Raw genomic sequence first — 26,525 nt, forward strand, 5'->3', positions numbered from 1 at the left:
GCCTGTAAGAATGTCTTGCAGAAAGTAGACACAAATATTTGTTGACTACATGAAACATGTTCACTATCTGAAACTACATGAAAGGTCCAGAACATCTCCTCCCTGTTACAAGGCACATGAGAGGCCTCTGAGCAAAGTGCTATCTTTGCTAATATTAGTAGGTCTCAAAAAGTACCTGGGGCCTCTACTGGCATCTTGAAATAATTTAATCCCATCATTCATTCTTCCAGTCATTCGTTTACTCCTTCACCATTCATATTTGTGGGATCCTTAGCATGTACCAGATACTAGCCTAGAACTGGGGATCCAGCAAGGAGCTTGCATGAAGCTTATATTCTAGCTGGGACAGGGATGGCGCTAGGAGGTGGGGAGAGAACAGAAGAACCACATTTCTTATCTTTGTCACTTCACCATGTTAAACCACTACTAAAATTATAAGCCCTCTTCTGGGTTATGTATACTCTCCCATGTTCTTCTCTTCATATTTCTTTGTGCTATCTCCCCTTGACCTAGTACTTTGTTTAATAAAGTATTGAATCACTTACTTTTCTCTTGCAACAGGGAATTTTAGACAATTACTGTATTTGGACGAGAGCCAAATCCAAAATCAGAGTCAGCTCTGAACCCCTGACTAACGCATCACTGGGCTGATTATACAAATGGTAATGTCCAAAAGGACATCTTTTGCTAATATTAGTAGGATACAATTATGTGTAAGATACAGATTGCACTCTCTAGCAGACGGCACTTCCGTTAAGGAGACTAGACAAAAAAATATTAAGTAATATAACACTATAAACACAGCGCTTCCGCTTCATTCACCCCCGCCCCACCCCCGACCATTTTGGTTTCTCTTGCGACCCCGACCGCACTGCCTCCTATGGCTATAATCTACCATGCTCTTGTCTGTTCCCTGGATTCCCCCATCCTTCGACTTTTCCCCACTTCCATCTTTTCTGGTATTCAGTCCAGGGTTTTCATTCCTCTTGATCCCAGGTTGCAGAACTGCTTGAGAAAATCAAATTACTCAGTGTTCCACAACTTTCGGCGGGTTGCAACTTAATATTTACAGGTAATCTGCATATAGGGCTTGGGAAGTAAGGAAGGAGATTTTACTCCTATTGGAAGCCAGACTTGTGGAATAATTGAGGTTATAAATCTGTCACTGAGACTGAAAGTTCCCAGAAAAGCAAATTACACCAAGACAAGGACCTAAAGTCTAAACGCAAGCCCTAGAGTCACGGCAGTAAACATGGGAGAGGCCTACTCATATCTGAAAGACAGCTGTGCTAAAAACCAGTTTGGCCAGAGAGGAGAGAAGGGCCAGGAGCGCTCGCTGTACAGTGACAGCCATCGTGTCACTCAGCACTTCACTGCAAGGCAGGGCTGTCCAGAGAGCAAAGTCTAGCGGCAGCCATTTCCCGAATTCCATTCCGGATGCCCGAGGCAAACAGACGAGACAGCTCCGCACTTCTCTCAAGGTAAAATATATCATATATGGGACTTCAACAAAATAGTAATAAAAAGCCAAGTTTTTCCCGTCAGACCTCGGTGCAGCCTAGCCACCTAAAACCTCGTTTCGTTCCTTAAGAAACCCCGCGATATTTTCGTGCCCCGCCCCCCCGCCCCCCCGCAGCGGCGGGAACCAACCGGAAGCGACTGCTCGCTCGGCGGTCCGTCATGTGTCGGAAGTGACGTCATATCCAGACGCCTTGGAGAAGAAGCGCGTTCGCGCGTTCTGCCTGCCGTGTGGTGTGGAACCTTCGGGCAGCGTGGTCTGATTATTTGCAGGAAGGCGCAGGCGTTCGTGGCTGGCCGGCCGCGGCCTGGCGGGCCTGTGCGGGCCGCACATTTGACCTTGTTTCCTTGGTGTTAGAGCTCGCGGCGGGCCGCGCAGCGCCCTAACCCGGCCTCAGCATGCTGGTGCTGTTTGAAACGTCCGTGGGCTACGCCATCTTTAAGGTAGGTGGGAGGCTGAGCGGTCGGAGGGGAAGGCGGGTGTTGGGCGGGCGAGGAGGGGGAAAGACCCAAGGAGAGCACGACGCTGCTCAGGGTCGCCTGGGTGCCTTTCGTGTCCCCTGCCCTGAGAGGAAGGGAGAGCTCTCGGCCCGGGAGGCGCGTGTCTCGGTGAACACGTGGCCCCGCTGGTTCCGTGTGAGAGCGTTTGGCGGGGTTAGAGAGGTGGGCAGGAGCCGCGTTAGGATTGTACAGGGTATGGTAGGTCCGCATTTTATTTTGAGTGTTTTGAGGAGTGAGTGAAAGGTTTTAAGCAGAGGAATGACCTGGTGTAATTATGTCTTTTAATCAAGTTGCTTTGCTATGTAGAGAATAGATTCCAGGGGGGAAGAAACGAAGAAAAGATATTTTGCATTAATCTAGACAAGATGGAATTGCTTGGGTTAAGGTTGGTAATGGAGGGAAACAAATATCGGGAGAAGTTTTGAAGGTAGAACTGAAGAGTTTGGCCGATGGATTGAAGAATGGATTTTTGGTTTAAGAAGGTGGGTGCGTGATGGGAGAGAAGAGAGAAGAAACAAGGTTGTTGGGGTTCGGTGGCAGGAGCGGGGTTACTAAAGAGATCCTTTCGGGCTGTGTGAAGCTTGGAGCGTCTTAGACGTGGAAATGCGATTGTCATTTCAAATTTGAGGCCTGGGGAGAAATCTGGGCTGGTGATAATCAAGTTGAGATTTGGTGGTTGTAACAGGGAAAGTTTGAAGTTCACTTACAAGTTTGTCAGCACGGAAATGATTGAATAATGGGACATTCGTGTAGGGAGATGCTGTTGAGATGTCAGGAAGAATGAGGTAAATTGAGTGCCGTCCACGTGCCAGGCGCTCCTCTGAGCTCTACCAATACAGCGCCCAACAGCAGGTTTTTCCTGTATGTGCTGGTAAGGCAAAAAAATGCTAGCTAAAGTATGTATGGTATGATTCTAGTTGTGAATCAAAAAACTATGTATGTGTTATGAGTGCAGAAAGTCTGGTAGGGTATGTACCAAAATGTTGATTTGGTGGAGCTTTTCATTTTATTCTCCAAGTTTTTCTTCTGACATTTGAAAGTATTCTTCTGTTTGCACTTGTTACTTTAAATACTTGTTATTTTTAAGAAAAGCAATAAAATAACTAAAACCAAAAGCTGACTTTGCTTGTTTTCCTCTCATTGAAGTTGTCTGTGACTGCAGTATTAGCAATTTTAAGGGCTTTCGAGCCCAGGAACGTGTCTCTGTTACTTTCCCCCAGCTTTTTTGCAGTCTTTTCTAATTTCTTAAGTAGTTTTGCACATGCCCCCAAATTCTCTTAGCCAACCTGGTCTGTCATATTTTGCATCAGTGTCTCTGGATAAATTCACAGATCAACTCACAGATATATTCACAATACAACACAATTGATATTGTGTATGCTGTCCTGAACTGGATGCTGAGGGAGTGGGGCGACTGCACAATCCACGGGTTGCCTCTGATGGTGGGAAGGAATTGGCTTAGCAATTGTATGGTTTATAGACCTGGGTCGTAAAATATTCAACTCTGTCTCTTGATGAATTATTGATTTCTATTAAGGAAGAATATTCTCCATAAAAATAAGTCTTGCGTATTCTGTTGTAGCTTTTAATGTTATTTATCTGCAGGTTGCTGTGAAATTGTGGTGTATGTGATCTAATATTAGAGAAATAACTAAAGGCGTGAATGCATTGAAATAGTGATTCATTTATAAGTATTTGAAATTAATATTAGTTATTGATTCTTTGTGAATAAAATAGACATACAAAATGTTCTGGAATTAGTGATGGTTGCACAATTTTGTGAAAATATACTAAAAAGTAAGTTGTACACTTTAAAAGGGTGAATATTATGGTATGTGAAATGCGTATTAAAAAGTAGATATACAGTACAAGGTTATTAGCCCCCTCCCATAATCTTTCAAAATGTTGTAGTATAAAATTATATTGGTTGCATAAAATTTGTACTTTAATGATAATGCTTTAAGAAGTTTTTTCAGTTTTTTGACTTCAGTTAACAGTGAGTACATTTTATATCATGACCTGATACACGCATATCCATATATAGAGTGATTCAAAAGGAATTAAATACCTTTGGAAAATTATTGCTTGTTCACAAGGTTATATATGAACGCAAAGACAATACGTAAAAGAACTATTACTGTTATTTCTAGAATGTTGCAAAAACTCAACCTGTGTCCCTTATGTCACATGGCATACTGAGTAAGACTAAAGACATCGTTTAGTCTTTCTCATCCTCAGACCTTTTGTAGCTGTGCTGCCCAATGTGGTAGCCACTAGCCAGATAGCTGTTTAACACTTGAAATGTGTCTAGTAAAGCTGTGGAAATGAATTTTTAATTTTAGTTCATTTAAATTTTGGCAGTCACATTGTACGGTGCAGCTGTGTAGCGTAGTACTGTGTGCTCTGTTGTTTTCTCAAAGCCTTGAGGAAGAGATTTTGTATGTGTATGCCAAGATTTGTATATAACATGACTACTGAGCAATATATTTTTTTCCAGCTTTATTAGGAATAACTTACATACTGTCTAACTCACGTGTTGTAAATGTGCAGTTCGATATGTTTTATGGTGAAATTTATAGTTTTACAAGCACCTCTGCGATCCAGTTTTAGAATACTTCATCCCAGAGTTAGCTTGTGCCCATTTGCAAATCAGTCCCAGCTCTAGGCAGCCACTTTCTGCATAATTTTGTCTTTTCTAGAAGTTTTATGTAAATGAAGTAATGTTATAGTTTTTTTAATCTGGCTTTTTTCGATTAGCATGCTTTTTGAAGCTGCTCCATGTTGCGTGTATCCGTTTCTTCCTTTTTGAATAATTTGCATTTGAAACTATTCAGGTAATCCTATATGACTCTAACAAGTTTCATAAAAGAGTATTACCCATTTTTGTCTGTGAAGTAAACCTTAAAAAGTTAGCATCAAATGTTTAAATAAAATAGAGAAAATCCCAAAATAACCAATAAAAAAGTGGAAATTGGAGAAGATACCTTTTGGTATAGTGTGCCCTTTCCTATTTATAGACTCATGCCTGTCTGGAATCGAGGAGGGTGCTCTAGGTAGATCTGGCATATGGTGGAGTGCATTTGTGTTTATTTTTTATTGTGAAAAATTTCAAGCAGACAAGTAGAAGATTACAGTGAACTTCATGTACTCCATCACTCCGCTTTGACAGGGCTGTTTTGTGTCCTCTCCCCTCTTCCCCTGTTCCACTACATTGTTTGAAGCAAATCCTAAACATTTAATTTCATCTGTAAGTATGAAGATTATAAAAATATAAGCTTTATGTCTGTTAAATACAAAGATTCGTTTTAGGGGCCAGCCTGTGGCCTAGTGGTTAAATTCGTGCACTCTGCTTCAGCAGCCTAGGGTGTCACCCGTTCGGATTCTGGGTGCGGACCTAGCACCACTCATCAGGCCATGTTGAGGTGGCATCCAACACAGCACAACCAGAAGGACCTGCAACTAGAATATACGACTATGTACTGGGGGCTTTGGAGAGAAGAAGGAGGAGGAAGAAGAAAAAAAAAGACTAGTTTTAAAACAAGCAAATAATGTAATAGCAGTGCTGAAGGTTTTAGTGGTAACTAGCTATACACTGTTTCTTCTTGGAAGTGGAAATTATTCCATCTTAATACAAAATGATAAAACTTAAAATGGATTTTGTGTACGTATGTTTCAGATTTCTCTATCTGAAAATGAATGATTGAAAATTTGGGGGAAATGTGTAAGAGAAAATATAGCAGTTATCTCTAGTTTTATTTTGTTCAGATTGCCTTTATTAGTAATGTTCTCTTCAGTATGTTGTAGGATGATTGGGAACATATATTATCCAAGATTTTGTTTGCCGTAACAGTCTTTAGTGACCTCTGAGTGGTCATGAATCAACATGATTTCATTACATTTTCTTTGTTACTTTAACTTTAAGAATACTGATAATATCTCTTAATGACAATTTTGTTACCCAATTGTTATCTTCAAAAATGCTTGCTTTTCAACTAGAAAAAAATGTGAATTTTACTTGTGAGTCGTATCCCGTTTTGTACATATCTTCTGAACACTCAGTCGACTTAGGTATGGTGAGCTGCATTCTCTGAACAAACTATTTCCAAAAGTCAAGACTATTCTGTGAAATTCCTTTAACAGTAACTTTGAATTAATGTTTTAGTGCATTCATGAGATTTGGTGGAATGTCTCAATTCTAAAATTTTCATGGTATGCAAAACAGAACTGTTAGTAGCTTGTAATTTTTCAGTACAAACACTATGCTTTACAGCCATTTAGTGCTCCATTACTCTGATGCCTAAGTTTTTCCAGTTTGATTTACTTTGACCAACTTTTCAAGTCCTGTAAATACATCTAATTCACCTGTGTATGGGATTAAATTTAAACAACACAACAAATCATTCTTAAAATCATCTTGCCATACTCATCTGAAAGAAATTAAAGGTACTGTGCAACTTGCAATAGCATATTTCTTCATGTTTTATCACAAAAATATATACTAGACTATAACTGGGTAATAAGTGACTGTGTAAATGTTCTGTGATATTATAGATTTGATGACATGTTATCAGTAAAGTATAATTTTTAATGTATCAGCTTATTTTTTTCATAAATATACATGCATAATATCTAAACATACTATATTTCACCTAATTTAGTACATCCTCATTTTACACTGCTAATTGAACTGCCATCAGTTGTAAGACATCTCAGTTTCAAGGTGGTTAAATACGGGGCAAAAAGCATTTTAGGATTGATCCTACTCTATCTTAGAGTAGAGTAGTTGACATCACGGAATATTGGTGAGGGTGTAGGGAAATAAGAACTTTTTTTTTTTTGAGGATTAGCCCTGAGCTAACACCGGCTGCCAATCCTCCTCTTTTTGCTGAGGAAGACTGGCCCTGAGCTAACACCCGTTCCCATCTTCCTCTACTTTATACGTGGGACGCCTACCACAGCACAGCTTGCCAAGCGGTGACGTGTCCGCACCCAGGATCCGAACTGGCGAACCCTGGGCCACCGAAGCAGAACGTGCACACTTAACCACTGCGCCACTGGGCCAGCCCCAGGAAATAAGAACTTTTATTCACTCTTGATTTCAGTGAAACTCATAAAATCTCTTAAAGGCATTTTGGTAACAACATCTGTAAACGTAAAATAATGCATTTCCATATGATCTGTTAACTCCGCTTCCAGTAGTTTGTCCAATAGAAATATAACTTGTAAAGCTCCAAAAATGTTTTCTGAAGGATAATAAGAAAAATTTAGAAATAACATAAATATTTATCAATGAGGGCATAAATGGTGGTGTGTTCATACAATACAGTTCTAGGTTGTTAAAACCCAGGATTATATCCATGGTATGTTAAATGATTCCTAAAAGTCTGCCTAAATAAAATGTCGCATAGACAGTGAAAAAGTCTTGAAGAATAAACTAAATGTTAATGATTGTGCTTCCTAGATTAAAAGTGCACCTTTTTTTCCTTTGAATTTTAAAATTTCTTACATCAGGATGTGCCTTGCAATTGATGGTATCTTAGTTTTAGAGAAATCCATAATACTCTTAGGTTAGGATGATCATAGCAGTAAATAACAAAATTTATTCTATAAAAAGGACATAAATAAAGTCTTGATGTTTTGCTTTGTGAAGCATGATGATCTGCTTTGTGAGGGGGTTAGGGACTCCTTAAAAGTAAAAGGTTTTCAACAAAGACCCCAACTAGATCTGAATTCCATCTAGTTATTAAATGGGCTACTTGAGCGATTAATTTGACCCAAAAATTATGCTGAGTAAGAAAACTGGTTTATTTCAGAGAAGAAAATAGCTTCCACCACCCTCATTTTGCTTGTACAGTTGTACTTGAAAAGCATAATTATGTATGCCTAAGTGGTGCAATTTAAAGAAAATTATTTAAATGTTTATTACAGGTTTTGAATGAGAAGAAACTTCAAGAGGTTGATAGTTTGTGGAAAGAATTTGAAACTCCGGAGAAAGCAAATAAAATGTAAGTCATCTTGAAACTAAGAATTTAGCAGTTAACATTCAGGGTGTTTTTGTTTTTACATTTTTTCCCCTCCTGATTCATATAATGTTATATTCATAACTTTTTGTTTTGAAATCTATATCAGGAATAATATTGGTAATGGCCTAATTATTACATTCTTTATTTGGAGCATAGGCCATCTCAACTAATTTATATTAGTTGCAGACTAGTTGAGATAGTACCCCAAAATTACTATTTTGTAAGATACTTGAAGTAAATTTCTGTTAAAAGTAATAATTATCAAAAGAATGCGTTGCTGATTGATTTAACTTTTAGTTTCTGTGAGTTTGTGGTATTGAAATATTTTTTGTTTTTTGAGGAAGATTAGCCCTGAGCTAACATCCATGCTTATCTTACTCTGCTTTATATGTGGGATGCCCGCCACAGCATGGGTTGACAGGTGGTGCCTAGGTCCACACCTGCATCCGAACAGGTGAACCCCGGGCCACTGAAACGGTACATGCGAACTTAACCACTGTGCCAGCAGGCTGGCCCCTGTGATATTCAAATGTTTTTGAACTTAATTCATAGTTTATTTATTTTTTATGACTTCTATGTCCTAGCTCCATCTGGAATAATAAAATAACTAGATAGTAAATCCTGGAAAGGTATACTTGAGTTCATCACGGTCTCTGGACGAGAAAATAAAGCATGCCTTTTTTTTTTTTTTAAGATTTTATTTTTTCCTTTTTCTCCCCAAAGCCCCCAGTACATAGTTGTATATTCTTCGTTGTGGGTCCTTCTAGTTGTGGCATGCGGGACGCTGCCTCAGCATGGTTTGATGAGCAGTGCCATGTCCGCGCCCAGGATTCGAACCAACGAAACACTGGGCCGCCTGCAGCGGAGCGCACGAACTTAACCACTTGGCCACGGGGCCAGCCCCCCCCCCCTTTTTTTCTTTTTTAATATCTTTTTTTTCCCCTGCTTTTTCTCCCCAAATCCCCCCAGTACATAGTGGTATATCTTAGTTGTGGCGTGTGGGACGCTGCCTCAATGTGGCCTGACAAGTGGTGTCATGTCCACGCCCAGGATCCGAACCAGCGAAACCCTGGGCTGCCGAAGCAGAACGCGTGAACTTAACCACTCAGCCACGCGGCCGGCCCCTAACGTATACCTTTTTTTTTTTTTAAGATTTCATTTTTCCTTCTTCTCCCGAAGCCCCCCGGTACATAGTTGTGTATGTATTTTTTTAGTTGTGGGTCATTCTGATTGTGGCATGTGGGGTGCCACCCCAGCATGGCCTGATGAGTAGTGCCATGTCCGCACCCAGGATTTGAATTGGCGAGACCCTGGACCACCAAAGCAGAGTGCGCAAACTTAACCACTCGGCCATGGGGCAGCCCCTGAAGTATACCTTTGATGTCTTGCTTAAGGAATACCTGGTAGGAGAGAGAGTTGGCTTTTCCTTAAGGTCGAGTCAAAATGGCTGTTTTACCTTCTGTGAATCACCTTGTGAAATAGCCCATTTGATGAGTGTGGTCCTAGGAAAGGACCTGACTTATCTCTTCTTCTTCTTTTTCTTCTTCTTTTCTTTTCTTTTTTTTTGCTGGGAAAGATTCCCTCTGAGCTATCACCTATTGCCAATTTTCCCCTCTCTCTCTCTCTTTTTTCCCCTCCCCAAAGCCCCAGTACATAGTTATATTTTCTGGTTGTAAGTCCTTCTGGTTCTTCTATGTGAGCAGCCACCACAGCATGGCTGCTGACAGACAAGTGGTATAGTTCCGTGCCTGAGAACCAAACCCACGCTGCCAAAGTGGAGCATGCTGAGCTTTAACTACTGGGCCATCAGGGCTGGCTCCTGATTTATTTCTTAATACATGTGGATTTGAATGGTGTCCTTGGATGCCAAAGGGCATTTGATATTTCATCTGCTAGTGCTAATAAAAACTCATAAGAACAGAAGGAAACTACTTCCAAGCTTCTAAAGAGTGTTGAACCCAAAAAAATGTCATAGATACTAAACAGTTAGAGAAAATACAGAGTTTCAGCATTTGTAGTGGCACAGACCCAAAATTTGAAACAACTTAAATGTCCATCAGTAGTGGAATTGTTGAATAAATTGTAATATACCTATAGATCTCTTGTTGACCTGGAGAGGGGTCCATGATATACCGAGAAAACCGTGCTTCAGGTAATTTGTATAATGTGATCCCATTTTGCAGTGTTTTTATAGATCTATACGTGTATTTATGTAAGTATAGAAAGGTACAAACAAATGCCACTTCAGACGAATGGAAATGGGGGTGAGGTAAGATGCAATAAGATGAAATTACTCTTTTTTCCTTAAATCTTTGTATTAATTGCATATTTAAGGGACCCCCAGGGTGTTCTCTGATCAGGTAAGAAAACCTTGCTTAAGATAACACTATTTTAGACACGACAGAAAACTAGTTCTCCCTTTTAAGAGGCTTTGTGCTTCAGTTGGCTGAGTTAACCTGATTCATTGTTGTCAATGATGTATTCTTGTTGGAACTGAATCTAAGTGATCTAACTCAAATATTCGTCACTACCACTGAGACAACGATGAATTAACTGTATCTATCTGTTTGAGACAGAATGATGTAACCCTGCACGTAGTTTTGGGGGGGGGGGGGAGTAAAGGAAGGGTGACGGGAATCAGGTCTGACAATAAGCTGTTTTTATGGCATTGGTACTGGATGGACAAATCAACGTCATAAGATTCCTGACTGAAGAGCGACCCTTATACCTTTTCTTAGGCCTCTTCTATGCTGTATAGTAAAAGGCATCTGTGTCCACTTTTAAGCAGCAGAGCTTATATGGAAGCTTCAGCATCTTCCTTGTGGTTTACATGTGGTAGCAGACCTCTTTGCTCTTCTGTTTCCTTCAAAGCCTGTAACCTTCTGTGTAATAGTCCAGGCATTACTAGCCTAACATTTGGAGAAACTGGTCACTTGATGAAGAATGTCTAACTTTGCACCCTGATACCCAATGACAGGAGAGTTTCTTTTATTGGAGTATGATTTGGAAACAGTCCAGCACCTCTTTCCTAAATATGTGGCTTTGCAGAATCACTGTGCCCCCATAACATGTTTTTTGTTTTGTTTTTTTCCTCTAGAGTAAAGCTAAAACATTTTGAGAAATTTCAGGATACAGCAGAAGCATTAGCAGGTAAAGTCAAAGACTAGCTTTTTGTTTTTAATTTTGGCAGTTTGTTGTCCTTATTAAAAGATTGCTTCAGTTGCCTGAGTTAACCTTATTCAATGTTGTCAATGATGCATTCTTTTTGGAACTGATTTTAAGTGATCTAAGTCATTCGTCACTACCACTGAGACAACATTGAGTTAGCTTTTTTCACCATAGGGCTGATTTTTCCCCCCATGTGATGAGAGGTGAGAAGTGGTTAAGTTGATCTCCCTGTGGAAACCAACAGCATAATGCTGAAGCACAATTCAGTAAAAGCTGTTCTACAAGGGACCAAGGTAATGTGGTCAAGTACACAGCGCTCTGATCATTTTAATCCAAGAGTAAAGTTGAGAATAGCCAGGATTCACAGTTGAAAGAATAAGAAAGCAGCTCTCCGGGGTACGTTTTTAGTTTGAAAAAGCACAATGTTAATGAAAAGTTTTAGGAGAACTCGTAGAGGTTTTTTGGTGTGTGTGTGTTCTAATAAGAAACCTATAGAGAGGCATAAGACTTGTTTATCTAAAGGGGGCGTGATGTTTAACAATTGAGAAGAACGAATGGCTCATATATCCTTCCACTAGTCCTTGTGATGGGACAACAGACATAGTAATAGGGTTTATTAACTAGGCTTGGCTTCTGTAGGCACTTGGTCTTATAAGGTTTTTTTAATGTTAGGGAAAACAAGAAAACCAGATGTAAAACTCTAATCATGAATTTTTCAATTGCTTAAATTCTGTATTTCAAATCAGCCAACTACTTGGCTTAAATAATTTGAAAATGAAGGACCATGAGGACAAATACGGCTTAAAATTAGGCAAGGATTTGACAGACCCAAATAATTTTGTTCATCAGCCACGGGAGAAGGGTATAGTTCTCTTGTGAAAATTAGGAATCTAACTAAATATGCTGGAATAGGGGCCGGCCCAGGGGCGTAGTGGTTAAGTTCACATGCTCCACTTTGAGTGGGCTGGGGTTTGCAGATTCGATCCCAGGCGTGGACTTACACACTGCTCATCAACCCATGCTGTGGTGGCATCCCACATGGAAAGAAGAGGAAGATTGGCACAGATATAAGCTCAGCAACAATCTTCCTCATGAATAAATAAATATGCTGGAATATTAATGAGCCACTTCAACCTTGGCAGAAGGGTAAACTGAGGGAAGACCCAACAGTGGGGCTAGATTTTTAATTTTAAAGATAGTTTTAAGGCTGCTTCATCAATACATCAGTAATTAGAACCTCATAGAGCCATAAAGCAACTATGGTAGTTTTTGCCTGGAGATTTTTTTTAAGATAATTCTGTTCATCACAGCTTTAAAATTAAATGTGGGTAGAATTTTGGCAAAATCCCAAGCAAGATTGTGTTAGCTATTCTCCACCTTGCCGGGGGGCGTTACTCACGCAGACTAATTTGAACAGCTCCTCCCGCAGTTGTAAAGTGCTGCATCCCCAATCCCGAGTGGCCTCTTGAATTCCTTTTTGCATATAACCTCTAATCTTGTGGGGGTATTTCTGACCAGTCCTCATTAAACTATTAAATAGGCAGATCCAACCTCTACCCAAACATGAAACAGGTTTTTACTGTTGATAGCTAATAATTCGTTACATGAGATTGTCAGATTTTACACTCATCACTTCAAAATTATTTAATCCTTGAAACAATCCTGTAAGGTAGATAATATTATCATAATTTTACAGATGATAAACTGAAGCTTGAGAGGCATCTCATTTCCCTAGTCAGCTTTTGGTGTTCCTTAAGATAATCTAAGATAAGTGGGGAAAATGCCAGACAGGTGAAAATTTAAAGTCAACCCCTGACACTCACACCCCCCTCAATATAAGTTCCCCGGGGGCCGAGACAGTGTTGTTTCACTGTCAAATCCCTAGATTCTGGTGCATAAATATTTGGGGGTAAATGAATGAAAGTAGTGAGCTCTGTCTGGAATCTGCTCATAGAAACCTCTACAGTGCCTTTTCCCATCTATTTTTACCGGAAGTTGAACATCACCTTATTGAGAGAGCAGAGTCCTTCCTGAGAATTAACTTCCTGCTCCCTGTTATAAGGCAGTTTTGACATGACAAAATCAAAACTAAATGGTTGTAGATGTCAGAGTATGCATTTAAAACCCTGTAGCCTAAGAAAGAGTCTGATGGGGTGTGATGTCAAGGATTTATAGTCATCCCAGAAGTTTAAATATCCCATTTGCATGGATAGGTTTATTTTTATTCTTGGTCAGATTTTCAAGTTGCAAGACTTGTAAATAGCCACAGTAAAATTTGGGGCCAGCCTGTGTTTGGATGAAGTGGGAAGACTGCTAGGGGATGTTGGACGTGGCCAGTAGAAAAGAGCAGTAGAGGAAAGACTCAGCTTTCTCTCTCCCGGTCCCTGTGTCTCTACACAGTCTTGTAAAATGCATATTAGGAAGAGTAATTAGCAAGCTTTTGATAAAGGGAAGATAAGTGCTTATAAATGTTAGAATAGGTCTCGAGTAGAAATTTTTACTTTCAAGAAATTTTAAATAAAGGAGAACACTAGGTTAAAGTATAAAAGTAGATATGGAAGGTTGAAAACTAGAAGCAGGAAGTTGAATAAAATTTTTTAATTATAAAAGATTAAAAACTTGTAAGCAAAGAATACAACTCTTATGAGAAAAGTAGATTATAAGGAGTCAGTGTTGTACAATATGTAAAAGGTTAAAACCCAACCAAAGTAGCTTGAATCTTAGCTTCTTGGAGTGTAGACACCTCTGTAAGAGCTGTGTAGTCACCAAATAGGTTTTGTCCTTACCTTTCATCTTCCCAGATGACAGCTGAAGTGGACTCGTGATTCAGATGGGTGGAGACGTTGGTCAGGAGGGAAGAACAGGTCCTTGGCTGATTAAGCACAGACTACCTGGCCTTAGAAATTGTGCAGACTTCTTTCCTGCCAAACATACTTTAAACTCAGCCAAAACCCAGACAAGTATCAGAAGAGGTGTGAGGCCATAGGGCCCGAAGATCTAAGTGGAGGTCTAAGGAAGGGTGAGAGTTATAAAGCGGCAGAGAGAGAACTCGCCAGAAATGAAAGCGGTCCCAAAATCAGGGGGCTGCCTTCACAAGTAACTTCTCCATCACTGCAGTTTACAAGCAGAGGCCTGACACCACATCTAGATCAGGGATTAGCAAAGAAAGATAAGGCCTCCACTCAGACGTGCTTATGCTGCAGAAGAATCTTCAAAATGAATACACTCGTTTTTACCAGAGTCTTGAGGGATTCTGGGGTATTTCACAATCCAGAGCATCAGGCCACTCTGTAATAACATAGGAGAGTGGATCTATTTGTCGTTCCAAAATGGATTGTTTCTAACATTTTATGATTCTAGCTCTGAGTTCCAGAGAAGATTCGTGTGACGTGGGGAAAGGAATGCTGGCTCCAGTTTAATTCCTGATTCTGGAGCAGAACTGAGGGTGGGAAGGTCAGATGAGATGATGAAATGTGAACTTGCAAAACATTTTTATCTTTATAATTTCATTTCAGAAGTAATGTTAAGTGCAGCACTTTGAGAGGAAGTGTTTATTTTGCTTTATTTTTAAAGTTTAAATAAAATCTTCATCTCTTAGAGTTAAAAATTTGAGAGTTGTCTCTTCTGTTTTTCTTTTTCCTGAAAAGCGTTCACAGCTCTGATGGAGGGCAAAATCAATAAGCAGCTGAAGAAGGTTCTGAAGAAAATAGTAAAAGAAGCCCATGAACCCCTGGCTGTAGCTGATGCTAAACTAGGAGGGGTCATAAAGGTAAAGTATGGTTTTCTCTCATGCCTGCTGAGCGGAGCTCATTACACACAGTGACGACAGAGTGTAGCCTTTGTAGTGAGTTCTTTGTCATAAGGTCTCATACTTCATCTTTTTTCCCTAGGCTATCTCATAATTGATTTCCAATATGATTATCAGCACTAAGCATGTATGAGCAGTGCCTATTCATTATAGAAATTACAAATACACCTCAAAATTATAAAAATTAGCTTTCACCCTGCTACCCAGAGATAATCTGTTAACACTGTATGTATACCCGCCATGTTTTTGTTTACCCACTCTTTTTTTCATGATTAGGGTCATGACATTTCTTTTTTAGTGTATATGTTTATTAGAAAACTTTAGTAGTGGGTAGAGGTGCTAGAGATTAAATATAACATGAAAGTGGAAAGAAAGCCTGGAGAAGTAAGCTCCCAGGCATGAAAAGCAGAGCAGTTGGATAGCCAGTGTGATAGTTTGATCTTTAGTAGTTACAGTAGATATTATAGTGCCAGGTTAATTATGTTCATGAACATACCTCTGATTCTTGAAGTAAAGGTTTCATTATGTTGTAGGTCTTGGTAGATAGGAAAGTGCTGAAGAGATTTTGAGGGTTTTTTAAGCTAGGATTGTGAATTTAAGAATTTCACTTAAATAGATTATTTCTTTTTTTTAATTATTATTATTTTTTAAAGATTTTACTTTTCCTTTTTCTCCCCAAAGCCCCCCGGTACATGGTCATGTATTTTCAGTTGTGGGTCCTTCTAGTTGTGGCATGTGGGACCCTGCCTCAGCATGGCTTGATGAGCGGTGCCATGTCCGCACCCAGGATTTGAACTTATGAAACCCTGGGCCGCTGAAGTGGAGCGTGCAGTCTTAACCACTCGACCACAGGGCCGGCCCCTAAATAGATTATTTCTAATTACTGTCAGTTAATGAAGTTTTCTGTGATGATGTCAATCTCTATCTTCATCCTTTGAAGTCCCCACAAGTCTTAGTTTATACTTTCCTTTTAAAAACATTAAGTTTTAGCATAGTAAACATATACACAGAAAGGCATGCAGAAAAACAAATTGCTGAATGGTGGGATTATGGGATATCTTTAATTTTTTCCTTTCAATTTCTCTAGTTGAAAAACTTACGCTGGGATCCAGCCCAGTGGCATAACGGTTAAGTTCGTGCACTCTGCTTCAGAGGCCTGGGGTTTGTGGGTTCAGATCCCAAGTGCAGAACTACACACTGCTCATCGAACCATGCTGAGGCAGCAGCCCACATATAAGATAGAGGAAGACTGACAAAAATGTTAGCACAGGGCCAATCTTCCTCACACACACACACACAAAACCTTCCACTGTATATCACTTGTATACATACTAAATATTTGTTTTTTAAACATATGATACAATATATACAATTTGCACGCTTGACATTATTTGCATTTGGTGAACTTAGAACTGTGTATATTTGTGTGAAGGTGTGCAGAACAGAATTTATCGTGTTGTGTGGGATGTGTAAATTTTAAGCTGTATTTATCAAGATTTGTGTATGTGTGTACACGTGTATATATTTGGAAGTATATAAGGGATGCTAAAAGTTACTTATCTTTAGGGAAAACGGTCCAAAGCTCACAACTTGTGCTTCTCATTCGGTTCCCTTGTCTATAGTACTATTGATTAAAATCTGTCTATGTGTTAATTTTATAATCTTAAAAAGAAGCTAAATAACGTATGGGTGTAAATGATCCCTCAAACCAATAAAAAGAACAAAGCTGCTAGGTTAAGTTGTATTCATCTTTTTATGGCTTTTGATTCATGGAGCCAAGCACCCTTCCAGGAAGCTTCTATCAATTTTGACTTCCACAAGTATTCGAGTGTTTTTCCCACAAACACGCTAGAAACTGCTTTTTATGAAACTAAGAGATGTATATATTTAAATCAGTGCTATTTTAACATTTAAATGATTTCAGGAAAACTTTTATTTCTTTATTTAATACCAATGCTCTTGTTCTTGTAGGAAAAGCTAAATCTCAGTTGTATCCATAGTCCTGTCGTTAATGAACTTATGAGAGGAATCCGTTCACAGATGGATGGATTAATCCCTGGGGTAGAACCACGCGAAATGGCAGCTATGTGTCTTGGGTTGGCACACAGGTGAGATTTACTGGAGAATAAAGTCAGCTTATTTTTATTTAATAAACAATTGTACAGTGCTGTTCAAAGCATGTTACAAATACTAATTTAACCCTCACAGCAACCTTATGAGGGAGGTGGTAGTCTCCACATTTTTCAGGTGAGGAAACGGATGCCCAAAGTCAGTACAGCTGGTAAAGATGAAGCCGGGATTTGAACCCAGGCTGTCTGGACTCTAACCGTCATCATAGACATTGTCCACCCCTCTAGTCTTGGGTCCCACAATTCTTGGGAGTTCTTTTTTCTTTTATCTCTGCTAAATCATTTGCTACTCCTCCATCTACTTGCCCTCTCCCAAAATTTTCTCATATGATATAGTCTACCCTTCTGCTGTGTCTGTGTGTGCCTGTGTTGCTTGCTTTACTCTGAATTTTATTGAGTTTTTATAATAATAAGGCAAAGAGAAGCACATTAACCTATCGTGTTTAACCAGTGGTCCATTAGAACAGACATTTCTGCTATACCATATTCCTGAAAAGGTTGGCATTCTCTGAAATTACACTGAAATAACAAGGTTTATGAAGAAAAAACAGATTAAGGGCAGATTACTCAAAGCTTATGCAACCCTGTAACCAGAGAACTGTCAAACACAATAACCCCCCAAAATATTAACATAGTTAAAAAGACTTGTTAAATTTATGTTACAGAAATACTACAGTAGAAAGGTCTGTACTTTTGAACAACAAAAAAACTGAGCGTAGATTGATGACAGAGTTAAAGCTACTGAGTTACAGAGATGATCAAAATGCACAAAAGTCAGGAAGAACTTTGGAATCATTTCTAAGAGACAACAAATGGCTAAACTGAGTCAAGATGCAAACGTGATTAATTGATGTTGTGCACAGTTGTGGTTCTCAGTCGAGCGCAATCAGATATTCCTTAGAGGACGTTTGGAAATGTCTAGAGACATTTTTCGTTGTTGCAACTGGAAGTGGGGTCTGCTACTAACATATAATGGGTAGAGGCCAGGGATATTGCTAAATATCCTGCAATGCACGAAATACCACCCTACAACAAAGAATTATCAGGCCCACAATGTTAATACACTCGTGGGTCACATGATGTTTCAGGCAATGATGGACCTCATATACGACAGTGGTTCCATAAGATTAGTACCATACAGCCTAGGTGCATAGGAGGCGATCCCATCTAGGTTTGTGTCAGTAGACTCTCTGATCTTTGCACAAACAATGAAATTGCCTAACGAAGTGTTTCTTAGAATGTATCCCCGTTATTAAGTGATATGTGGCTATAGTGCCAAAATAAAGAAACTGTTAATATACAATATTGTTCCTCCATGGCTTGCTATTTTCAGGGGTTACATTACTGCACTTTTTCTTACCTGCTGGTGTAAGGCATTAATATGCTGCAGAAGTCTTATGGACCAGTATGAATTACGCTATACCGTATGATCCCATTTCTTGTTCATATATTAATTCATATTACAGAAATTTTATAGCAGGACAGATAAATTATTTTCTTTTTAAATGTGTATTTTCTGGTCTTGCGTATTGTATTGTTCAACTGATTTTCCTATGTAGAAAAATAAAAAGAAAACAGTGTAGCTCCAAGGAGAAGGATTTGGGTAAAAAAAGTTTGGGTTTTTTTTTTTTTTTTTTTTTTTTTTGGTGAGGAAGATTGGCCCTGAGCTAACATCTGTTGCTGATCTTCCTCTACTTTTCCATGTGGGGCGCTACCACAGCATGGCTTGATGAGTGGTGCTATGTCCACGCCCACAATCTGACCCTGTGAAACCCTGGGCCGCTGAAGAGGAGTGTGCAATCTTAACCACTCAGCCACTGGGCCGGCCCCAAAAAAAGTTTTAAGATGTTAATTAAATGCTTTTCCTAGTTGCTGTCTTAGTAATTGTTAATTTTTCTCCTTTCCCTCTAGCTTGTCCCGATACAGATTGAAATTTAGTGCTGATAAAGTGGACACAATGATTGTTCAGGCAATTTGTAAGTATATTACACATGAGGGTCTGGTTTGTCTGTTCCTCATGCTTTTTCCTGCTATCTGTTAGGAAGAGAAAGATCAGTTAGAACTTTTAATAAGTAAAAAGTAAATAAGTTGGAAAATGCAGAATAGAAAAAGGAAAAAGTACCCATAATTTGACTAGTTGGGGATAATGTGCCTTATACTATTAATATAAACCAGTTCATTTGTCTTTTTCCGTGAAAAATAAGACCATAAATAGGATCCGTATTGTGTTGTGTTTTGCCTTTTTTTACACCTACCTTTATAATAGGTCATTCTCCCATTAAGTGGTTTTTGGAAACAGCAAAGTCTATAAACAATTTTCAGTTTTAAACTTCTCTTTAAACAACAATTGCATTTCTAGATAAAGACTCAAAAGAATTGAAAGCAATACTCAAACAGATACTTACGTATCTGTGTTCATAGTAGCATTATTCACAATAGCCAAAAGGTGGAAACAACCCAAATACCCAGTAACGAATGGATAAACAAGATGTGGTATGTACATATGGTGGAATGTTACTCGTCCTTAAAAAGGAATTAAGTTCTAATACATGCTACAACATGGATGAATTTTTTAAACATTATGCTAAGTGAAATAAGCCACACACAAAAAGACAAATAGTGTGTGATTCCACTTATGAGGTATGTAGAGAAGGCAAATCTATAGAGACAGAAAGTAGAAGAGGTTACCGGGGCTGGGGGAGGTGGGGATGGGGGGTTATTTAATGGGTACAGAGTCTCTATATGGGATGTTGAAAGAGGTCTGGAGATGGATAGTGGTGATGGTTGCACAACATTGTGAATGTACTTGATGCCACTCAGTACACTTGAAAATGGTTAAAATGGTAAATTTTTATTTTGGCACAATTAACCCTTTTAAGTTCCTGTTTTCTTTTTCATTTTAATCTATTGCAGCCTTATTAGATGACTTGGATAAAGAACTAAACAACTACATTATGCGGTGTAGAGAATGGTATGGCTGGCACTTCCCTGAATTAGGAAAAATTATTTCAGATAATTTGACATACTGCAAGTGTTTACAGAAAGTTGGTGAGTGGCTATATCCTTTAAGGCATTTGCATCCTAAAACATTAGAGTGACTTTTTTCTCACACTTCCCGGAGTGTTTTGAAACTTATGTATGTTTTGAGAGTGTAGCAATATTAATGTCTGTTAGATATCAGAAACAAAATTAGCTCTGATATTATGGCCTATACAACAGAGAAATGGTTTTCTAATTTGGTGTTTCTTAAAATGACTTCTTATGGTGAATGTTTCTTATGGTGAATGTTTCTCATAGTGAATGTGCCATTAATAGGGGCAACTGTAAACCTGGGGGGATATCCTGAAATATATTAATAATAATCTATTCTAAAAGTGGTATTGCTGTCTATACTGTTAGTATTATCTCCTATACTAATAGTACAGATATATTATTTAGAACCTGAAGAGTGTTGGTAAATATGAGTTACCTGGCTCATATTATATTACCGTATTACCACCCCAAGAATATAACCTTAGCTATCAATTGTCTATCACAATATTAGCCCTATTTCATGGAGTATATTGTTTTTATTCTAAATCTATAATTTGTATTTTTGGAGGGAGGTGGTGGGGAGAGATTTTAATCTCTAAAATCAAGCCTTGACATAAGGAAAATTATTACTAGGTCAAACTTGTTTGCTTTTTGTTTTGTTTAGGCACCCTTTTCATTGGCTTATCTCTACTTTTTCTTTTGACTGTTTGGTGGATTTTATTAATTTATTGAAGAGTGATTCTCCCTCATCCTCTGCAAACATTCCATAGGCGATAGGAAGAATTATGCCACGGCCAAACTTTCTGAATTACTGCCGGAAGAAGTGGAAGCAGAAGTGAAAGCGGCTGCAGAGATATCAATGGGGACAGAGGTTTCAGAAGAAGATATTTGCAACATTCTGCACCTCTGCACTCAGGTAGACTATCCACATAGAGAAACTAGTTGTGATGGTACCAGCTCTGTAACAGTAACTTTCTGATGGCAGTGATGATTTTTCAACTTATTGTTCACCTGATAAACAAACATGAAGGTGTTCAGTCACTACCTCATCTGATGCCATCTTGATTTACGTAGTGCGGGAAGTATATACTAAAATGAAGTTGAGTACTGTCTAATTTATTTGTATTGTATTATTTGTATTCAGACAATATAGCATTGTCTGAATAATGAATTATAAATCCATTAAGAAAGCAGAGAAGTATAGCTTGAGTTGTTTGTTTATTTTTATTACTTATTTATTTATTTGAGGAAGATTAGCCCTGAGCTAACTACTGCCAGTCCTCTTTTTGCTGAGGAAGCCTGACCATGAGCTGACATCCGTGCCCATCTTCCTCTACTTGATATGTGGGACGCCTACCACAGCATGGTGTCCCAATCAGTGCCATGTCCGCACCCGGGATCCAAACCTGCGAACCCTGGGCCACCGAGAAGCAGAATGTACACACTTAACCCCTGCGCCACCGGGCTGGCCCCTGTTTATTTTTTTAAGATTGGCATGTGAGCTAACAACTGTTACCAATCTTCTTTTTTTTTTTTTTTTTTTGCTTTTTTTCCCCCCAAATCCCCCCAGTACCTAGTTGTATATTCTAGTTGTGGCATGTGGGACCCCGCCTCAACATGTCCTGACGAGCAGTGCCTTGTCTGTGCCCAGGATCTGAACTGGCGAAACCCTGGGCCACTGAAGCAGGGTGCGCAGACTTAACCACTCGGCCATGTGGCTGGGCCCAACTCATTCTAACTTTTGTGTTTACAGCCTGTAGTGAACTTTTTTTCCTCATTTGGGGATAGCTATACAAGAATCAGGATGACACAAATGTCTAGCCCTTGGGATTTTTTTAAATAACAGTAATATTGACTGACATTTTTAGGCAGCGTATTAGATTGTTTACCTACAGTATCTAATAAAATGTTCAGCACAGCTCCTTTATGGGAAGCTGAGGTCTGGAGTGGCTGATTTTCCCAGGTTTGCACAGCTGCTGTGTGATCATTTAGGACTCCATGTTTTAGACATGTGAATTTTAGACTGTGTTTACTCTTGAGTCATTTATGACCTATTCATTTTGTTTCTTATACTAGGTGATTGAAATCTCAGAGTATAGAACCCAGCTCTATGAATATCTACAAAATCGAATGATGGCCATTGCACCCAATGTTACAGTCATGGTTGGGGAGCTAGTTGGAGCACGGCTTATTGCTCATGCAGGTGATGATTTTAGTTTAACTTGTAAACGTGGCTATTTAAAGTTGAGTTGTTTTCTAGCTAGCATTTTTTTATTTTAATCTTTAAACTACAGCTATTAAAGAAATTTTAGATAATAGTAATAAATAGAGGTAGAAGGTATGTGGGTGAGGACTAAGGACCAAGTGTTCAATGATGATTTCTATTTATATGCCTGATTTCCTTTTGGATAATGAAGGCGTCTTTAGTCACTACCTCTTCTGAGACACTTGGTGGTCCATTTTCAGGTTATAACGGTTAATTAGAATAATCAGATGAATGCAGGAGGATGAAGTCAGTTAATATTTTATATTAAAAACTCATCAGATTAAAACTTGAATAGTTTTAAGAAATCACAACAGATTATATAAACCCTTGATCAAGGATCTGTCACTATTGGAAGTGCTATTTTAATATGTTTGAAAAATATATATATATATTTGACATCCAAAAATATTTTGAATAAGTGATAATAAAACTTAATGTATGTATGGTGATATTATAAAGACAGTATACTACCAAAAATGCTGTGTAATTGAATACTTGCAAATGCAGTGAAGTACTAGATCATTGTTTTATTGGAGGCATTATTATAATGTATCGAAGTGTTCATAGCTCCATTAGCTGTATTGTTGACCAGACAAATAAGTGGCATTCAGATACCCTCAGCTACAAGGTCGGGATAGTCTGGGCTGATTTTGTTGTCCACATCCAAAATTTCGTAGGTTTAGTTAAACTCGCAACAATAAGAAGTGCAAGGATTAACAGAAGTATGTGTTCGTTGATTTTAAACGTGTCTAGTGGTTGAGTGACTGTGTTAATGTTGGGGGTGCTTTCTGACAGAAAATCTGCACAGCGAATCTAGCAAAGCAGCAACTTCTGGTATCTGATTATTGTAAGCATATCTCCTCGTTCGTATCTTAAACAACAGCAGTAAATAAAATGTGAGAAATTTATCACACAGTTCTAGAACCAAGATATCCCAATAATTTTCCTTTTATTTGTATGTTTTTTCATATCTAAAGTAGAATATTTGAAGTCCAGAATCTCAGAAAAATAGGGGCAAGATTGGAGGGTGTATGAATACATATGTTTATATTTCTCCCATGGTATTCTAGTGGAATGCAGAATGATAATACCTTCCTGGGTGACTAAGTAAAATTGAACTAATCAGCTTAACCTTCAGTTTGTCGTTGACCTTGATCGCAGACCTCTCTGCCTGCGGTGCTGAGAGACGGGGCTCAAATGCGGAGGCGTCAGGACTTATAGGGCATCCTGGACTGTGGAACCCTGTGTCGCGGCTCTAATGCTGAGCCTGCATAGGTCTTGTGTTTACCACGTTGGATGTTCAAATACTTGGAAGTGCGTTCCTGTTTAAACTACTTCTTTTCTTTTGAAGGTTCTCTTTTGAATTTGGCCAAACATGCAGCATCTACAGTTCAGATTCTTGGAGCAGAAAAGGCACTCTTCAGAGCCCTCAAGTCTAGACGAGACACTCCTAAATATGGACTCATTTATCACGCTTCACTTGTAGGCCAGACAAGTCCCAAACACAAAGGGAAGGTGAGTTACAGTTTTCCTGAGGTGGGCGTTTTTCTTTTTTCTCCAAGCCACCCATATTCCTCCTACTCCATAGTATGCAATAAATCTTTTACTCTTTCTCATTAAATAGAGAATGGTGAATTCTTTAAATAAAAAGCACTTTTGTACACTGAAAGAAAAGTTAAAGTGTTATTGGTCCTGTTAAAGCCATTTTCTTTCCCTCTGTATTTTTCTAGAATCCACTTGTTGGTGAGGGGTGGGGTAAGTTGCACATCAACATGTGTGTGTTATAAAAATAATAGCACATGCACGGTGCTGAACACTTGATGGGGCTTCAGGGAATTCTTGTAATAACCCTACAGGTGAGGAAACAGGCTCAAACAGATTAAGTTCTTTCGAGCTTTTTCGTAGGATACGTACTTTAACAGAAACTGAAATTTTATAAAATTCAAAGCAGCAATAGGAGAAATAAAGGGTTCAGTAAAATAAAATCTTAATCAGCTTGAAAAAGGGCTACACTTTTGTTGGATGACCTTGTGTAGAACTAATGTTACTGAGTAGAAACTAAAGACATTAAAAGAACAATTTGAGGTTGTTTGAGACATGAGCTACTAGAAGATCTCTTAACTCACCAAAATGATGGTGGTCGTGTGTAACCAGTTAGCCATTAGATCATAGCAAAGATTCAAATACAGGATAGGAAGCTCCAGTTGTATGATTCATGAAACTTCGGTAATTCCTGATTTTAAAAAATCCTAGCATGAGTGGTAGAGTTGATGATTTTCTGTAGTTTTCTTGTGAATTAATTAACAAGATTTTTACATGTCAACTTGGAATATAGTTTGGATGCCTCTAACTTCGGATTCTCTATTAGATTTCTCGAATGCTGGCTGCCAAAACCGTTTTGGCTATCAGGTATGATGCTTTTGGTGAAGATTCCAGTTCTGCGATGGGAGTTGAGAACAGAGCCAAATTAGAGGCCAGGTTGAGGACCCTGGAAGATAGAGGGGTAAGAACCACATCCTGCCTTTTGCAGAAGTGTTAGCTGTCAGAAGTTAATAAACTGACTAGTTTATGTACTTACTAATTCCACCTCTAAACAGTTCTATTTTGATACATTTTAGTTGTCTAATAAATTCTTTTTGTGCCGGCTATTAACAGTTTGCCTTATAATTTATCAGGAATTGATAGGGGGCAGCCCAGGGTTTCGCCACTTCGGATCCTGGACGCAGACCTAGCACTGCTCATCAGGCCGTGCTGAGGTGGCATCCCACATGCCACGACTAGAAGGATCCACAACCAAAATATACAACTATGTACTGGGGGCTTTGAGGAGAAGAAGAAATTCTTTTTTAAAAGAAGAAAATCTTGAAAAAAAAAAAAAGAATTGATATACTAGAGGATATGTTATAAAGAGATTATGCCTTAGAAAATTATTGATAATTTTTTCTTTCCTTAGATAAGGAAAATAAGTGGAACAGGAAAGGCATTAGCAAAAGCAGAAAAATATGAACATAAAAGGTAAGTACATTTAGGGGAGGGTGGATGAACAGTCTCTGCTTATTTAAATAAGGTTGACTGTTGACAGCAGTTGTTTTATTATAAACTTAAGCACCTCAGTATCCCCTAATTTTTTTCTTTCCAATTTACAATTCTTTGTAGTCACATCCTGGTTTTTAATCATATGTGTATATTCTCACATTGTTGTAATAAGTATACATAGTATACTTCTTTTGGCAGGTTTTTTCTTTCCTGATAGTTAACTTAATCATTTTCAGATATTGATATTTGAATATTTGTCATTCATAGCTCCTGTATAGTATACCATTTATCAAAAAGAAGGTCCATTCAGAGTTAATCCACAATGAAACGTATTTTTAAAAAAAGAGTCAAAAGACTGAAGTCTAAAAATGGCTGAGAAGCATGGAAACCTTTCAGACCTCACCATGAAATTAAGAAAAGAAAGTTATGTGTGGGGAGAGGTGTTTGGTTATTATTTGAGGTAATGCTCAATATTGGTGAGGCTGTGAGAATGTGGTACAACTTTTCTGGGAAGGAGTTTGACAGTATGTATCAAGAGCCTTAAAAGTACTGCTTGTTGGGGCTGGCCCCGTTGCCGAGTGGTTAAGTTCGTGTGCTCTGCCGCAGGCGGCTGGGTGTTTTATTGGTTCAAATCCTGGGCGTGGACATGGCACTGCTCATCAAACCACGCTGAGGCAGCGTCCCACATGCCACAACTGGAAGGACCCACAACGAAGAATATACAACTATGTACTGGGGGGCTTTGGGGAGAAAAAGGAAAAAAAATCTTTTAAAATATATATATATATTGCTTGTTGTTAACCCATAAATTCTACTTTGAGGACTCTTGTAATCCATTAAGGTTTTTTGTTTGTTTGTTTGTTTGTTTTTTGAGGAAGATTAGCCCTGAGCTAACATCTGCTGCCAATCTTCCTCTTTTTGCTGAGGAAGACTGGCCCTGAGCTAACATCTGTGCCCATCTTCCTCTACTTTATATGTGGAATGCCTACCAAAGCATGGCTTGCCAAGTGGTGCCATGTCCACACCCAGGATCCAAACCGGTG

At 38.8% G+C, this 26,525-nt stretch overlaps 1 protein-coding gene and 4 non-coding genes across 7 annotated transcripts in view; all 5 read left to right on the forward strand.

Moving 5' to 3' along the window:
* Positions 1 to 1,685: 1,685 nt before the first annotated feature.
* Positions 1,686 to 26,525, forward strand: part of NOP58 (NOP58 ribonucleoprotein) — a 29,003-nt gene continuing 4,163 nt past the window's right edge. Inside the window, exons 1-13 of one of the 3 annotated variants that reach the window (XM_070508413.1) lie at positions 1,694 to 1,962; positions 7,948 to 8,024; positions 11,140 to 11,192; positions 11,385 to 11,503; positions 14,858 to 14,979; positions 16,990 to 17,126; positions 19,059 to 19,123; positions 20,061 to 20,195; positions 20,951 to 21,096; positions 22,257 to 22,383; positions 23,798 to 23,961; positions 24,815 to 24,949; positions 25,400 to 25,461. In XM_070508413.1, coding sequence (XP_070364514.1) covers positions 14,872 to 14,979; positions 16,990 to 17,126; positions 19,059 to 19,123; positions 20,061 to 20,195; positions 20,951 to 21,096; positions 22,257 to 22,383; positions 23,798 to 23,961; positions 24,815 to 24,949; positions 25,400 to 25,461 — 1,079 coding nt within the window. In that variant the 5' untranslated portion in view covers positions 1,694 to 1,962; positions 7,948 to 8,024; positions 11,140 to 11,192; positions 11,385 to 11,503; positions 14,858 to 14,871. Of the gene's footprint in view, positions 1,963 to 7,947; positions 8,025 to 11,139; positions 11,193 to 11,384; positions 11,504 to 14,857; positions 14,980 to 16,989; positions 17,127 to 19,058; positions 19,124 to 20,060; positions 20,196 to 20,950; positions 21,097 to 22,256; positions 22,384 to 23,797; positions 23,962 to 24,814; positions 24,950 to 25,399; positions 25,462 to 26,525 lie in introns of all 3 variants that reach the window. The other 2 variants (XM_070508411.1, XM_070508412.1) reach the window with 2 other exon arrangements.
* LOC123285405 (small nucleolar RNA SNORD70) lies at positions 10,503 to 10,591 on the forward strand. Its single transcript, XR_006527152.1, has one exon. It is a non-coding gene; the product is annotated as a small nucleolar RNA SNORD70 (small nucleolar RNA).
* On the forward strand, positions 11,281 to 11,365 carry LOC123285406 (small nucleolar RNA SNORD70). Its single transcript, XR_006527153.1, has one exon. It is a non-coding gene; the product is annotated as a small nucleolar RNA SNORD70 (small nucleolar RNA).
* Positions 21,157 to 21,242, forward strand: LOC123285410 (small nucleolar RNA SNORD11B). Its single transcript, XR_006527156.1, has one exon. It is a non-coding gene; the product is annotated as a small nucleolar RNA SNORD11B (small nucleolar RNA).
* LOC123285409 (small nucleolar RNA SNORD11) lies at positions 22,545 to 22,628 on the forward strand. The gene has a single exon (XR_006527155.1). It is a non-coding gene; the product is annotated as a small nucleolar RNA SNORD11 (small nucleolar RNA).

The sequence above is a fragment of the Equus asinus genome, chromosome 4, assembly GCF_041296235.1.
Source record: "Equus asinus isolate D_3611 breed Donkey chromosome 4, EquAss-T2T_v2, whole genome shotgun sequence".
NCBI lineage: Eukaryota > Metazoa > Chordata > Mammalia > Perissodactyla > Equidae > Equus > Equus asinus.